We start from the raw sequence: 16324 nt of genomic DNA on the forward strand, positions 1-16324 counted from the left end.
GGAATGGATACGACCCACTGAACAGTCTCAGTATATTTAAATGACAAAATGCTATGAGCCATTCTGATTAGAGACCCACTCAATCTCAATACAAAGCCATGACAATGATTCTGCCCTCAACCCCCCCCTCCCCCCCCCCCCCACCTTTGGGGGGAAAAACCCTACAATCATAACAAAGTTCTGTTCGGGCTTTTCCTCTTAAACTTTCACAACCTAAAAACTCCCACAATGCAAAAAGCAAGGGCAGCAAAAATACACCTCCAAAAATGCACTGCAGCTTTCACACAAAGTGTAGTTAAAAAATGACTAAGTTTTCTTGATATATGAATTTGTGGGTAAACCATTTATCAATGACCTGTTTACCTGTGCAGCAGAGTCCCTCAAGCCGAGGGCCATGTCATTCCCCTTTGACTGATTAATTAGCCAATCAAAGGATATTTTTCACTGTGAGGCATGATGGTTTATTCCAGCTAATGCATGGTCTCTAATGGTAACACATTAAAGCCAACTCGGCTCTTTAAGCCTATCGAAGTGACCAAAAGGGAAGGAGAGAAGATAAATCAAAAGACCTCCCCCCAGTTTTGTTTCTGTTCCTAACAACCCCCCCAAGGAACTAACACTAGAGGCAAAACTCTTCTCCAATGAAGAGAAGAAAAAGCACCATTTCTTCCAGATCGGGAAGATCTCCCTCTCTGCTGATATTTGAACAGCAATAATTTATCCTCAGTTGATTAACAAGGTGCTTATAGAATAGGCAACAAAACATCAATACTTTGCTCTTCTTCCTTTTATCAAAAGCACTACTAGGACACCATGCTGGGTAAAGTAATTTTTACCGGTGCTCCTGGAACAATCTCATCTGCATGGAGGAGTATTAAAAATATGGCCCAAATTAACACCTTGAGCCTAATTCATCGTTTTTCTGACTTGCTATATACAGTGTTACAAGTTATCAGCTCAAAGCAACAGGGTTTTAGATCCAGTTTACGCTAGTCTGTGCTGCCAGAAGATTTGCTCTACCTGTACCACTCGTGTACACTGAAGATGCATTTAACCCTTCAACTGTATTGTCATGCTGTTCTCCTTGTGAGTTTGTCTCACCAACCTGTCCTCATTGCCCCTCAAGCATGGGCAAAGGCCTTGTACTGCTAACTGCTGGCAGAATCTGGTTTTGGGGCTTTTTTCCCCTCTTCTTTTCTTTGGAAATGATCCTTCTGGCTGTTAAAAGAGTCCATGGTATGCTGCAGAGCAAAACTGGAGAGACCAAAGTAACTGCAGTGTTACAGATACAGTAAAAAGCCCCTGCTAATGGTCATTTTAACACACTTCACTCAAATGGTCAGAGAGAAAAGACATAACAGATGAACACACAAACCTAATGATATCTTCCAAGAGTGATGCTGCAGAACACAGTGAGCTCCCACAGAAGTCAAGGAGAACTAAGCCACTGTAAGCAGAGTGTTACCATTTCCTAGATCATGAGTCTAAAAATCTGTAGTAAGCCATGCTGGTCAAAGTAGCAGTGAACTAGAGGCTGACAGAAACCTTTCTACTCAGAAGCAGGTTCCTGGGGATACCAAATGCGCAAAAGCACCATCACATTGTCTTGCAGACTCTGCCACTAGGTCACCAGCCTCTTCCCACTAACATTAAAAAAAAAAAAATTAAAAAAATGCAGCCTGCACAAGAACTGAATAGGTCAAGAGGACTGAGCAGTAATCACATGCTTACAAGAACATAGTCAGCTTTTGCACTGAAACAGAATATATTCAAAATATAACTACTTGGATAGGATACACCTCACTGTTAGATGTCCTCTACAATCAGTGAAGAGGCACATATCGCTAGGAAGAGTTCGGCTTCATACATCTTTATCATCTTCAGAGACAGTGAATGCATCTGTTTGGGCACCTGTGGCTCATCACTATGAAGGGAGTCTGGAGAAGACGCCTAGATCTTCTACCAATAAAGTTGGGTGGGATTAAATCCTACCTTTTGCTACCTATGTTTTCATTTGCCTTGATTCTTGGTAAAACGTTGTATTCACTCTTCCCAATGACACACAATACATTACATACTTCTATGCTGAAATGGTTAAGTCATATATAGGAATAAGCACTGTGCAGTTCTAAATTTTAACCCCAAATCTGACAAACTCTGTAGCCTGAGGATAATTATAAAACCTAGGCACAAGATACTCAGTTCCTCTAAAAAAGCAATTATTCTCTCTGACAATAAATGTATAATAAAAAAAAGAAGGAAATATGTTAAAGACACTATTCTCAGTGTTTTCCTACTGTCTTCCTCCGGAACACACTGACAGCAATTACATTTTTACTCTGATTTCTTAAGGAAGCAAAGTTTCCATAATCATTCTGCCCAGACATTTGTGTACATCATGCACTCCTTTCTCTCCAGCAACTTTTAAATCCAACCTAGCAGAAGCTTAGAGATTTCAAAGATATTGAGACTCTAAAATATTTCAGCTGGACAGAGAAGGCCAACAGATCAGTGTGCACATGGATGGGGATTTCAGCATGAGCTCATCTCCTTTAGTCACACAGAATCCAAGCACAACACAACCACAGGAAACCAAGCTTCAGTACTGGAGCCGCTCACAGAATGACTTGTTGGGAGTTGTTTTACTTAAACCAAATCATCTTTGCCCATTCCAACAGGTCTAAAAGTGTTAAATTCATTTTTTTTTTCTTGGTGTCACTTACTAAGGAGCTGGGATTTCCCTTAGGAGACTCTTCCACTGCCCCGCTGACATCACTGCGAGGAAGCCTGCCGAAGAGTAAGCTTGTGTCTTCCTCTTTCTAATTGAAGTTCTCACCCCTAGTACCATTCTTGGCTTTTGCATCCCCTGATTACTATCCCTTCCCTTCCTCTGTTTCTCCCCCCCCAACCCCCAGATATTTATAGGCAGAGAGGTCATCTTTTTCTGCCTCTTTTCTGAGATGAACGTATCCAGTTCCTCCACTCTCTCCTTCTAGGACATGCCCTCTAACCCTATGGCCCATTTTACTAAATCCTTTTGGACTCTCTCCAGGTTTTTGATGTCCTTTTTCTGTTCTGCTTCTCAGTCCCAAATACCTCATGCTAGCTGCAGTCTCCAAAGCAGAACAGTGAAAAACCTAAGTTAATTTTTAACTAATTTTTCTCTTCTGCAGTTTTTTGTTCCCTGACATTGCTGAAAAAAGGAACAGCAAATTAATTTATATGCTACCTCTGCAATGGAGACTTTTGTCACAGGTAAGAAAACCCCAACAGATGAAACTTGCAACTTGCCTAAAAGTCACAATTGTGAAACCCCACAAACATCAATATCATGATTGTTATTTTGCAGAGAGAAAGCTGAGGTGTAGGGAATTATATCAGTTTACCCATAGCTTCAGTGAGCCCATGGCAGAGCCAGACTTTAATGGATTTTCAGTTATGTCCCTTAAGATTAGTCAACATGCTTTTCTGATAAGTGCTGGGAAATGTAAGTCAGTTGAGGAAGTTCTGCAAAATGTGTCAGAAGACAATTTCCTGATTTAAAAAAAAAAAAAATGAAAAAGCAACAGGGTTGATAGTTACATTTCTAATGACTAACACGGAAGAAATCACCACGAACTCAAGACTTTCGGGCTACTTGGATTAGGTGGTTTAAGGGAACTTACGCAGGTTTACATCCAAGTTACAAAAATTTGAAGGAAGCAGATTACTCATCAAATGGCCTGAGACATGGAAGCGAGATGGATGCAAAACACTCAGTTTTCTATGCATCTCAAAGAGAGTTATTACAAATGCGCCAGCAAATAAGAACTACTCCCCCAGCCCCCAAAGCGAAATCAGTGCCAGAATCATGTTATTCAGCAACCAAGCTGGGACTGTCTGTAACTCATTCCCAAATCCTCAGTCTCACTCAGGAGCATTTTCTCCAGTGATAAGGCTTCATCAGGAAACACAGCTGGATGGAGGAAGGAAATTCTGAGAAGCAAAAAAAATAGTGGGGGTTCCAGGAAGTTCAACCAGATAGGAACTAATGGAATTTGTTTTTCTGTCTCCCCAGCTCCCAGTGTTCCTAAGCAAGTGAGAAAATCAGAGGGAAAGTGGGGGCAAAAAACGTCTGGCAGATCTTACCCTGCAAAACAGGTCCTCACTGCAGGTCTCCAGAGAGCATCATAATTACAATTCAATATTTTCGATCACTTACTCTCCCTCGGAAAAACTGCAGACGTTTTCAATTTAGGTCCACTCTGAAGCTCAGCCATTGTTTTCTTCCCCCCCATTTTTTTGACTTGTATTTTTTTTTTTTTAAACAAAGGTCCCTGTGTAGTTTATTAAGGAGGTTTTAGTTGGACACATGATTTAGCAAAAATAATAATAAAAAAGTACCGTTATGTTTAACATTCAGGATAATTAAAGGTTGCAAGTGCCTATGATTAGTAACGCATATCCCAGAACCAACAAAACAATAGCTTAAACTAGTATCTAAGTCTTACTACTTCTAAAGAAACTCCTTTCGACCCTTAGGGGCAAACAGCATTTCCTTCCATATCCTTTGCAATTTCACTCTTTTGCAATCTTTACAATCCTCTAGCCAACTCCCTCTTCCTTTGATAAGGCAGATAATCCAAATTTCAACATCCCCACTTACTGCAGTAGCATCAGTGTGAAACAAGAGAAAAGATCCATTAGCCAGATCAGTCCTAGGCTACTGAGACAGTTAAAAAGTGAGTCTGAGTTCAGTACTACAGTTAAAACGGCTCAGATTAAGCTAGCACAAAACATCTTCTGCCAAAGACTACTCCACAGGTCAAGATCATAAAATGATTGCTAATGACCATACTAGAAAAGACTGAACACGACTAATTGGAACGGTGTCTCTGTGACATCTGATTTGTTGAGACACCATTTATCACAGCAGCAGTTCAGAGGTGACATATTTTTGACAAGCACTTCAGAAGAGCCTGGATTATCTTGCTGGTCCAGAGACCATGTCACTTAGCCTTGAGCCCTTCCACTAGTTTCCATTCAACCATAAGCACAGATGGAGTTTCCTGGGTTTTGCTTCCCCCCCCTTTCCTAATCTTTAAGAACAATTTGGTATAACACCAGCCAACCAACCAGACCTAGTACGACAGTGCCGATGAACATCAATGTAATACCACTGCCAGGATCTACTGCACGTTAGGCCATTTGTAGAGACAGGAAAGCTCAAAGGCCATGGGTACAACAGCTCTTGGGAATAAGAGAAGTTCCGCAACTCACTCAGATGAAAAACCTGGCCATAATGCCATCAACGGCATACATCCTTAAACGTTTCCGTAACTTCCACTGGGTCTCTGATACCTACAGAACTGCAGATCATCACCCAACTAAGTCCATTTACAGCATAAGCGTTTTGTTATTCCAAAATGTTCCCATCTCCTGCTCCTTAAGTGATCTCTTTCACCCATCCACTGAATTTTGTCACAGGCTTAAATTGGAGGCTTTAAGGGAGGGAGATGGTCAAAACTCAGTTGGACAAGGTCCTGAGCAACTTGTAGCTGACCCTGCTTTGAGCAGGGTGACTGATCTAGAGACCTCCAGGTCTCCTCCAATCTCAGTAATTCTGTGATTCTATGAAAAGCAGTTCCTGCACCTTTCTATGAAGTTATACTCAAGATGGTTCTGATCCTAGACTGAAACAACTAGAAATACAGGAGAAAGAATTATGCTGAATATCTTTGTTGAAAGATCAAGAGTGGAATGACAACTCTGCTGTGAGCAGAGGATAGGTCATTCAGTCCAAATCAAATCTGTAGTGAATGCTTCTCAAACTGCACCTCTGAAAAAAGCAGAGGAATCTAATACCTCGGAAAGAGCCTTAAAGATAGGACTTTAAGCTACAGGATCAATACAAACAGGTACTTCCACATATGATCTCAGTTGCAACTACAGCTGGGAACCTGCAATCAGATTAATTGATAGTAGCAGTTCTGGCACCTATGTAAGTATGGAAGCTGTCCTCATCTACTCTGAACAGGGACAGCAGCATACAACTGTTACTAACAGTTGCAGGAGCTGCAATTAAAGGGGACTGCAGCCTATCACAGCCTGGAGGCATATCCCAAGGCTCTGATGGACACCAAGGCTCTTCCGACATTATCTCTACACAGGAACAGATACGAACAACTCAATTCCAGCAGAATGACCAGCACTTTCCTGCTCCTGTAGTGCACTCTCTGCCACATCAGAGAAATGCCCAGAGCCTAGGCATTCCAAAACAGAATACAAACACACAGAGAGAACAGTACTGCAAATCCTCCCAAGACAGTTCCTTTTGTACCACCTTAAGGACCAGGCTCTGGAACATGATGGAAAGGGATCATGAGAGTTCATGGGTGCAATGAAATGAAATTGCTCAGAGCTGGAGGGTCTGTGCAATGCATTTTTGTTCTGTGCAAACTCCACAGATCTCTGATCCATGAAGAAAGGGCGGGGGGGGGTGTAGCAACTGTGCTGAATTGTGCTGCCTCTGGCTTTCTCTCCCCGTGGCTGCTTAGCAGCAGCCAGTAGCCAGAAGACAACAATGCAGCTCCAAATTACATTACCTCCTGCCTGTATTTGCATGTGGAAATCTGGGTGCTTAACAGGGAACAGCCTGTGACTTTTTGCCAGAACCTTGACCCATTAGCTTACTGTTCAGTGAGGGGAAAAAGGAAATCTGCACAGTAGTCATCAGCCAATCACTGCACTGGTCAAGGAATTAGCAAAAACATGCACAAACTTACATACCCTTCACAAGCAGTCATAAATGCACATACTCTGCAGGGTCTATCAACAAAAGAACAAATGCTCTGCAGGATTAAGTCCCAGAAGAAGCAACAGCACTTTCCAAACTTATCTTTAATTTCAAAAGACAGGGGACATGCAGAGAAAACAAGACCAACTATTTGGGACAACTCACAGGTGGGCAAAATCTACTCCCTTAACCACAGCACTGTTGATTTGCATTAAATCCCAGTGTGTCTTGCTTCATATTGGTCTGACAGCAAGGGAGCAAAGTAGTAGATCCATGGCATATTTAGGTGATCAGAAGTGTTAATCAGGAAGGCTCCAATGGCGCAAGCTTACCTACAGTATTTGAGACCTCTAACAGCTCTCACAGACTTGAAGTCCCCACACGCTTATTTCAAGACAGTAATAAGTTAAGATGGGTTCTGTTGTGGCTGATGGCCTCCTCCCAAGCTCTTACCTTTCAAGCCAAACCATGTGACTTGTAACAAAGGTTCATACTGTTTTTCACAGTCGCAGACAAGACAGGACAGTTCTTAATTTGTTTAAATTTCTTCTAACCTCCCAGTTTAATTAACTGTAACTCTATTTTTGTAGTTTAGCGAACAGTACTCAGACGACATTTTTCTCCATCCTTTAAAACCTACAACACATTCACTGAAACTGTAACACTATATGGGATAATGGCAAGACCAAATCCTTCAAACTGTTCAATTCAGGACACTCCACTGAAGTATTCTTTATTTTATAGTCAGAGTTTTTTCCAGTGAAGAATCCCCAGTGGATTGCTATTTGTTCTTCACAAGCTTCCTTGTCATTCTGCCTAGCATTTACATAGCTACAAACCTTATATTACTTTCACTACTATCCAAGATCTCTTAGCACATTCTTCCCCCTATTCCTCTCCTCCCAAAGTTCACAGTGGCCTAAAGTGAAGTTACAGAAAAATTTTCAAGACTACTGCACAACAAGCAAGGTGTCAAACACATACATGGTATTTCAGAAATTTCCATTCAATTTCAGGCCCCATCTTTCCCTCTAGACAAGAGACTTCAGACCTCTGAACCAACAGGGCAATTCTTGCAACATATTCATTTGTGCTTTTCCAGATGTTATTTTTTCCCAAGGATTTTTCTGGATATGTTAATCATGTCACGGTCTAAGTCTGTTATTTTATATACTGATAGAGCAGGCCTATTCTTTGCAAGTGCAAACATGAATAACTAGATAAGTAAAATAAAATAAAATAATAAAATAAATGCTAGTACAAACCTTGATCTCATTACACAAAGTGGGGAAAAGTCTTTTCATTAAATATTTATCAGTGATCAAGCCATATCTGAATCCTTTGTTCAAAGATGAGCAAGACTTAGCAGCTGCTCAGGCTTTCCCAATTCTTGTGAAAATAAGGCCAGTTTGCTGAGATTGGCCAGTTGCTACTGAATGTCAAATTTTATTTTGGATATTTATGCAACTTTCAGATCAAGCAAAATTGATCTACTTTGCAATGTATATTGCTTAATAAGTGTAAAATTAAAATAATGAAGATTCCTAACTCCAAAGAAGTTAAATCTCGATACATATACTAGCATCTATAAAAATATGTATTAAATTCACTCTTATTTCCTAATGGTTCAGAGCACAGCCATTCCCCTGCAGCCTTCACCTAGAAACAACAGTAATTTCACAGGCAAGACCCCTTGCTTTTGATGGGCACATGGTAATCTCATTAGCAGAAAGACATTTAAGTATGTTTTTGTTATAAGGGAAAATATGCAACAAGAAAAAGGTGAAGCCTCTTGTTTACCTGTGTCTTCACACTCTTCTGTCGCTTCCCAAATATGCAGGACAGATCATCTTCACTGCGCGAAGAGAGATCCTTACCTGAAGGGGGTAAGGGGAGGAAAAAAACCACACAACTTTCACATCTGGTGTTGACAGGTACATTTTGATAACAAACTGTGACCCATGGAGGTAGAGAAATTATTTTTGGACGTGAACAAAAATCAGGAGGAGAATGTTAAAGACTCTAAATGAAGGCTGACCATGACTCCCACATACAGTAGGAAATATGTGTGTGTGTAGGGGGAAAGGCTGGTGAGGAGACAACCACAGCCTGCTGGTGAATGCCCACAAGGAAACACAGAACAGCAGCTTGTTTCCCCTGACTTGACGCTGCAATTGGTATAGCAAGATGAGGGAAGCAGCCTGTACTACGCTAAAGGGAAAGAAAAGTTGTAACCTCCTACACACAAGAAAAGTTCAAGGAGAAGCTGCACATCTTTGGATTCTCATGAGAATTCCCCATCTCTGACAGCGTTAGGGAGTTATAGCTCCTCCATACAGTGAAAAAAAAAATATCCATCTTTACTCAGTGGGGACTTTTCTTTGATTCATGAAATTGCTTTTGAAAAGCAAAACCTCCATCTCTGTAACACACTGGATTATTCCAACTTAAAGCAATTTCAAGGGTGAAGCAAAGATTTCTCTGAGTTTGAGTAGGACCATTAGTCCCATCTGACTGTTGTGTGGCTAGCTGAATATCACATGTGGAGCAGGGAGGGGGAAGCAAAAGGGTATGACGTGATATTCTGAGATACTGCTGATTCCACAGTGCAGAAGCCTTAATATTGAGTTGTCCACAGCTTGTCGCAGAAAATCCTTTAAAAAAAAAGTCAACAAAAGTTAAAGAAACAAAATTAGCCCAGATAGGCCAACTTATCAGGAGTCTGCTGGGGTCTTACGCCACTTGATTTTCTGATTCCAAAATCACTGTCCACAAAATGAATCTAAGCACTTAATGGACAAAAAAACCCCACATCTGACTATTCCACCTGTTTCTTCTTCTCAGGATCCTTAACTGCCCACAGAGGGTAAGCAGACACATGAACCTAGAGGAAAAAAAGTGTTACCCAACTTCCTGGTGTCTCACTGTGCAGTCTTACCCAGTCCTTACCCAAGCAAGCTAGATGAGCCTGGTGGCTGTTTTCAGCTTTATCTTGGCCAAGCCTTGGAACATGACACTTACAATCCTGCTGCTCCTCCTCTCACCCTACACTTTCTTCCCATGCCTTCCCCCCCAACCCTAAATGCATCCCCCTCTTCTTGCATTCTGTAATAGAAAACCAACTTAGCTGACAGTCCAAATCTTTTGCAGCATCACAGTGGAACAGCTACTAGAAAAGCAACTGAAATCACTGTCTTAATCTCATACTGGTGTGTATCCCCAGATCTAAGAGTGGCTGCTAAGGCTATATGTGATGCCTATGTTCCTGCTGCAGCAAGGCTACAAAACAGCAACAGAAACGGAAGCTGCATTTTCTATCGTTGCTGCTCCCTTCTCCAGCTTTTGTGTGAGCTCGTCTTGTTTAGTCTAAAAGGAAGCTGGATCGGACTTGAAGAACAAGGGCCACAACAACATTAGCCTTTCTCAAGTAACTTTTCCTCTTTCCCTGAAAAAGGACAATTTCCCTGTTTTAGACCACAGAGGGTACAATCAAACAGGGGCCTCCCTTATAGAAACACTGCAGCCAAACAAATAAGGCATATTGTTAATATGAAAGCCTTGCTCCACGTTTTACATACTCAAAAGACACTTCTTTTTTCTCTATATTTAGTGAAAGGTTAAATCCAAATCAAATCAAAATAAATCCTCTTTGCTACCACCTCAAACAGGCCATGGCCTCTGTACTTGGAAGCCCTGAACCAATTTAATTTTTTAATGTTGTAAAGTGACAGGGTCATGTTAACATGTTTGACTTCAAGGCCGAATTATTTAATCAAAAATCCCAAACCCCAATAGCAGAATTTGGTCTCCATTAAAACGTCAATTACCTCTGTTTTAGCTGAGGCATTTGCTATCAGAAAACATTACACAGAGCTTCAAGTTTAATAAATCAGTCATTAGTGGAAACCAATCCTATCCATACACTGAAACACATATATACACACACCATGTGCTCATGGGTGTGTGAAAGAGGAACACAACCAACAGAGAAATAGAGCAAGGGATTGAACAATTGTCAAGAGCCAAAACCAGGGATGGTTGAAATAATGTCATCACTGTAAGAAAGAAAGAGATTACTAAACTCTACAAGTTCTTGATACAGTTTTTCTGGCCACCAGCCACTGTCCTAATTTATCCAATAAAGTACCTGGTAGATGTAAGAGGGCTTTCCTCTTCCTGCATTCAGGTTTAATCTGATCACTGATCTTATCCACATGATCTCCTAACAGGGGTTATTGGAGATTGCAGAGGATAGTGCCGTGCAGATGCCCAAATAACTCTGTTATCATCTTTGCCCCCCCTCCCATCCCCTACCCATGCACAGATCACTCAGAATATTCACTGTTCCTTTATTCAGCTGATGGTTCCTTCAGATAGAAATTATTTTATTCAACAGTATGAGCCTAAAGCCATCCAAAATTGTTCAAAATAAAGAGGAACAGCGTAATACAGCTTTAAGTGAGTCGCTGCAGGGGGTATTTCTAAACCGAGATTTTACTTGCCAAATTTAGACCCCAGAAGGCAACAGATCACCTTGACACGTTTTGGTTGGGTGTTTTTTTTTCCCCCTCTAATCTTGGCTAGAGCTTATGAAACAACAAAACTCCTCTTACCTTTCGCAAACTTCATATAATGGACACGTTTCTTGGAAGATTTGGATTTTTCTTCGAGACTGAACGTCGTCTTCTGATTATTCACTGAGGACTCTAAAAAAGCCAAAACCAAACAGGTTCCAACCCTATTAGAGGCACTCTAATCACCAAATTCAAACATCAGTGTATTTAACTTTCTCAAAACCGAGTCTCAACAACATATCACAATATATTACTGAAGGAAGCATGGTAAGTTTTTTCTGAGACATGTTACTGCTTGATTTTTTTTTGCCACATGCCCCTTCCCTTCCCATTTCTAATCTAATGTGATTTGAAAAGGCAGATACAGGTACTCCAGGTCAAAGGCAAAGTCTAATTCAACATCATTTCTACAGTAAGAAAGAATAATAGGTCAGGGTTTATTGTGCTGTTTGTTACAAAATATCTCCAGTGCCAGAGTCTGAGGAAGATGTAAGAAACAGTACAAAATAAAATACTGAACCTGACTGGGTACAAAGAAAAAAGAAAAAAAAAAAAAAAATCACACAGACAGGCTTTCCACTTCTAATACTACATGAAGTGCCTTTATCTGGACGTAGTCTGATACATCTATGTAAAGAAATTAAATGGTGGCAGAGCTTTTCTGTCCCTGAGGCCAGCTAGAACAAATTGCCACATCCATATCAATTAATTTTCCTAGCTTCCAGAAGAGGGGTTGCACCTAAACTGTCCACTGGGAATGGTCTCTGGGGTTGGCTAAGTCCCAAATTCACTCAGGAGCTGTTTGGAAGAATGTTAGCTTGTGCAGGTCAAAACCATGTGAAGGATTAGTCTAACTATTTAACAGTAGAGATATCAAGTTCCTGTGCTGTGGCAGGTTATTTTACCGGTACTGATGTGCTCTTTGCATCCACAGAGCCTGTTAATTTACAAGAAGTTCTCAGAAGGAGGTAACCTGCTGTCTGGTTAATAACTACTTTATTAGCCCTGTCCTGCAAAGAAATAGGCACCATAGGATTCTCTCCTCTGTAACTCTAGAAAAGGTTACTCTGTTGAGATTTTTTTTTTTTCCTTCCAGTGGCAACTGGGATGGGTAGGGAAATCAACCCATACCCTGAGGGCGAAGTTGAATCACCTTTTTCATATGATCCCACCCCTGAAAGCTCTGCAGACCAAGCTTTTCTGACATTGGAATTACAGCACTTCACTGTTTGATAGGTAGTGACACCTGATGATAGAGTCATTGACCTAAAAATGAAATCCACAGCTTGCGGTGGGAGAGCTGACTACCAGAATGCAGTCTGAGATCTACTCTTCCATTTACACACCAAGCCCTAATGAGAAGAGTAAGGACTAGCAAACCCAGTTTTAGACAAGAGTTTGCAGTCAGCTCGAAAATCCTCAATAAAAACGGTCCATGGGGAAAGTAAACATCACAACTAAAATATCGTGACCAGAGATGAAGCACTTTGCATCTGCTCTCAGATCCACTTGTACTGAAGGGAACATTACACAGCAAAGTATTTCCACTGGGCTTCCTCCTCGACTTTATTCTTACAGCAAAAGGGGCAGCAGCACCGCCTTGTGCCTTCAAGGAGGAATTTCACTACTGAAACGTGCTGGCACTTGCAATGGACAGGTAGGTACATCCCTGTGCCTTCTAGTGACTGGTAAATCCTCTGACAAACTGAGCAAGCACTGCAGGAATATTAATGTGTTTTTTAAAGCAATTTAGTCATAGCAATAAAGCTATGTGTCATTTCTGTAGCAAATCTGATACAGACGAATATTCCAAAGCACGTTACAGACATGGCCAGTATGTTGTTGCCCCATTTTACAAACGGGAAAGGGACACAGTCATCATCACTTAGTATCCCAGCAAAAGAGTCAGGAATGAAAACTCCTCACTAGGTGGTCAGCTAGAAAAAAAAAGAAAAGAAAGCTAAAACTATGTACATCAAGGGTATTTGAATGCTGGCATACTAACCACCACGGGGCCCTTCCTTCCCGATCTCTAATTGCAATCCAACTCTGGCAACTACACCAGTTATTTAAGAACAATGAAGTTTTTCAGCTGACTTTTAATGCAATTTGAAACTGGACAATGGCCAATAATGTAACATTTGATCCTGCAGCACAGCTGCAGGCAGAGTTATCTGGATGAGTTTTGCCAGCTTAAACAATTGCCAAAAAACCAAGTTTCAGAGCAATGCTTGCAGTCTGCAAATCACCAAATGTGATTCTGACTGGGAATTTTCAACATGCACCCAAATTCGTCCTCAGTGATTGAAAACTCTTGTCCCAGCTCCTAAAAAGACGAAGGAAAAATAACTGAGTAAAACAGGGAGAAATACGGTTTTCAGGAGCCACTTTGCATCCGTACGGATGACCCAGGGAATACTGCACAGATTTAGGAACAAGACAGCCTTGCTCAATGAACCTGCCTCTGTGCTGACTCATTGTGTCCTTGGGCAAGTCATTTCAGCTCTCTGCTCATCAGTTTGCAGGTTTCCCACCAGTTACACCTAACTGATCTTCCCATGGCTCAAGTTGGAACTTGGGTAGGATTTAGTTATAAAGGCAGAAAGGAACTTTTGGAATTTCCCTATGATACGCTATTCTACCTCTTGAGGACTTCAACTACAGCACCTAGCACTGTGTGGCCTCAGACCGTGACTATGGCTCCAACGCACAAGGACAACTTACACAGCAATTTAAAAAAAGTGTTTTTAAAGCATCAGGTTCAGAATTGTAATCCTAGCTCTCTAGGATTAGAAACCAAGTTTGATCCTTCTTGCTAACTGATTTTCCTCCTCTTCTTTCTACCTTTCCTCCCTAGAAAACCTTCTGTGGTCAAATGTTAAGAATGAACGAATGAAGAGTTGCTAAATTCACTCAGCTGGCAATTCTGCCACTAGCAGCACGTGGACAAGCTGCTGTGTCCAAATGGAAGCCCTTGGTTTAACAACACTCCACGGAGAGTTGTTTAGATATATGATCAGAGTCTAAGCTTGAGTCTAACTAAAGGAGAGACGATAAACCATTTGATGCATACAATTCTTTCTGTAAGCTTACAACCACCAGTTTTGCATAACTTCATTTTTACAAACCAAGGTCAAACTGTAAAAAGCTTTCCAAAATTAAAAAGAATTTATAAATAGCCCTTTTGGGAAAGTTGTGTAGTTTCCCCACTTGTGTGCTCTGCATCAGGGCTGCAAAAATCACATTATACCACACTCAAAACAGATGCATAACTCTGAGTCAAAAGCTAAGAAGCAGCTCTCTGAGGACAGGAAAAGTAGGTATTTAAGAAACCACCAGAGCATGGACACCAGGTGTGACAGTTCATTAGTAAAAGAAAGGCAAACACATTGGAATGGTGAGTGACTGTGTTGTGAGCCTTCATAATGGCTCTGGCTGCTTTATAAAGAAACAAGTCCTGCTGTAGTACATCCCAGCAAAAGGTCCCCCATGTTGTGGTCCTGGATAAAATAAGCAAGTTCAAAATTTTGTTTGCTTTCCCCAACAAAAAGCCTCTAATCGAGGCCTGACTGAGAGCAAAACTGATCCACTGAGATCTACATATTGAGGCAGACAAACTTGAGCATGGTCATGGATGGCAACATGTCCTTTGGCTCCCACTGATTTTGGGGGAGAAGGGGAGTTGTCAACCTCAGCAAGAAGATTATTAGCAGCCCAAAGGATTGGGCCTCAGCTAGCCTTTTAAGACAAAGAATGGAAACTCTGCTAAGCTTCCAGCATCTGATTGAGGAAAGCATGAACCTACCTGTTTCACCCTGTCCATGGCAATCATTCAGTTCAGCCAGAAGCTGGTTGAAGTCATCCTGATGAGCAATCCAGTTGTCCTGTAAATATCACCCACATTAATACAAGACAAAAGTCTTCAGCACTAACAGAAGTTTTGCTAAAGCAGATATTAAGACTCTGCACTCTAAGAAGCAACTTAATTGTATATACTCAATCCTTGTTGGTGGGAGGGACCCTCAGAAGCTCCACAGGTGGCAACGCTAACAACAGCTCACTACAGTCACTCCAAAGTGCAGAAATGATAAGGGTTGCATTTGTATGTCCTTAAACAATACTGCTGCTGGCTCTGTGTGTCCCTCGTCTGTGCAAAATGTTTTCAGAAGTAGGCAGGAAGTACTAGTGTGATTTTTCCCAGCAACAAAGTTACTTAAGATGTTGATTACGAGACAAGCACCTGTAGGACCATGTTCTGCTCTGCCTATGTACCTGAACTCCAGTCAGGAGTATCAGGAAGAGGGACAGAAGGCATGAAGCTAAAGAGGGCAGAAGACACAGGGAGAAAGGAAGTATTTCACTGATTTGCTTGGAAGCAAAAAAAAAAATCTCTGAACAGCCTGCTCCTAGAATTCACTGTAATCCTTCCAAGCAGGTACTTATTCCTAAACCACCCAACAAAGCAGAACTAAACTCCAGGTCAAGAGTTTCTGCAGAGACGTTCGCATAGGTACATACTGCCACCAGATGTGACAACAGATTTCACTAACATCCCATTACAAAGACTGTGCTTTAGCTGAAATGGGAGCCATTTCCTTACCTGGGTCTAGGGCTCACCTCGTAATTGATGGTTGCTCCTAACCCCAGCATGTTGTTTTTCACCTGAACCTTGATATGTTCTGTATTTCCTTGTTCCTGAGCCCCAAGACCCTAGGGAGGATTCAAGGGTAAAAATGTAAGGATTTTACAGCAGTGACTAAGCAATTAGACCTTTTGTACTATAAGATAGTTTGCAATGAAATACAGCAAGAAATCACAACTTACTATTTATTTGCTTGTAACTGAATTCATTCACAGGCATTAGCACACATGAGATACTATGGTTTTTTAATTTACTACTTAAGCCTCCAGCAAAGTATTATAAACACTAAAATAGCAACAACATTAAGCAGTTGGGTGATTAATCAGGAAGCCA

General features: G+C 41.2%; 1 protein-coding gene across 4 annotated transcripts in view; it reads right to left on the reverse strand.

The window, feature by feature from the left end:
* PINX1 (PIN2 (TERF1) interacting telomerase inhibitor 1) overlaps positions 1–16324 on the reverse strand; it is a 37291-nt gene that overhangs the window by 13730 nt on the left and 7237 nt on the right. For all 4 annotated transcript variants that reach the window (XM_052810028.1, XM_052810029.1, XM_052810026.1 and 1 more), the window contains exons 3-6: positions 15967–16059; positions 15155–15233; positions 11389–11481; positions 8576–8652 (exon numbers count right to left, since the gene is read on the reverse strand). In XM_052810028.1, coding sequence (XP_052665988.1) covers positions 8576–8652; positions 11389–11481; positions 15155–15233; positions 15967–16059 — 342 coding nt within the window. The remainder of the gene's footprint in view (positions 1–8575; positions 8653–11388; positions 11482–15154; positions 15234–15966; positions 16060–16324) is intronic.

The sequence above is a fragment of the Harpia harpyja genome, chromosome 15, assembly GCF_026419915.1.
Source record: "Harpia harpyja isolate bHarHar1 chromosome 15, bHarHar1 primary haplotype, whole genome shotgun sequence".
NCBI classification, from domain to species: Eukaryota; Metazoa; Chordata; class Aves; order Accipitriformes; family Accipitridae; genus Harpia; species Harpia harpyja.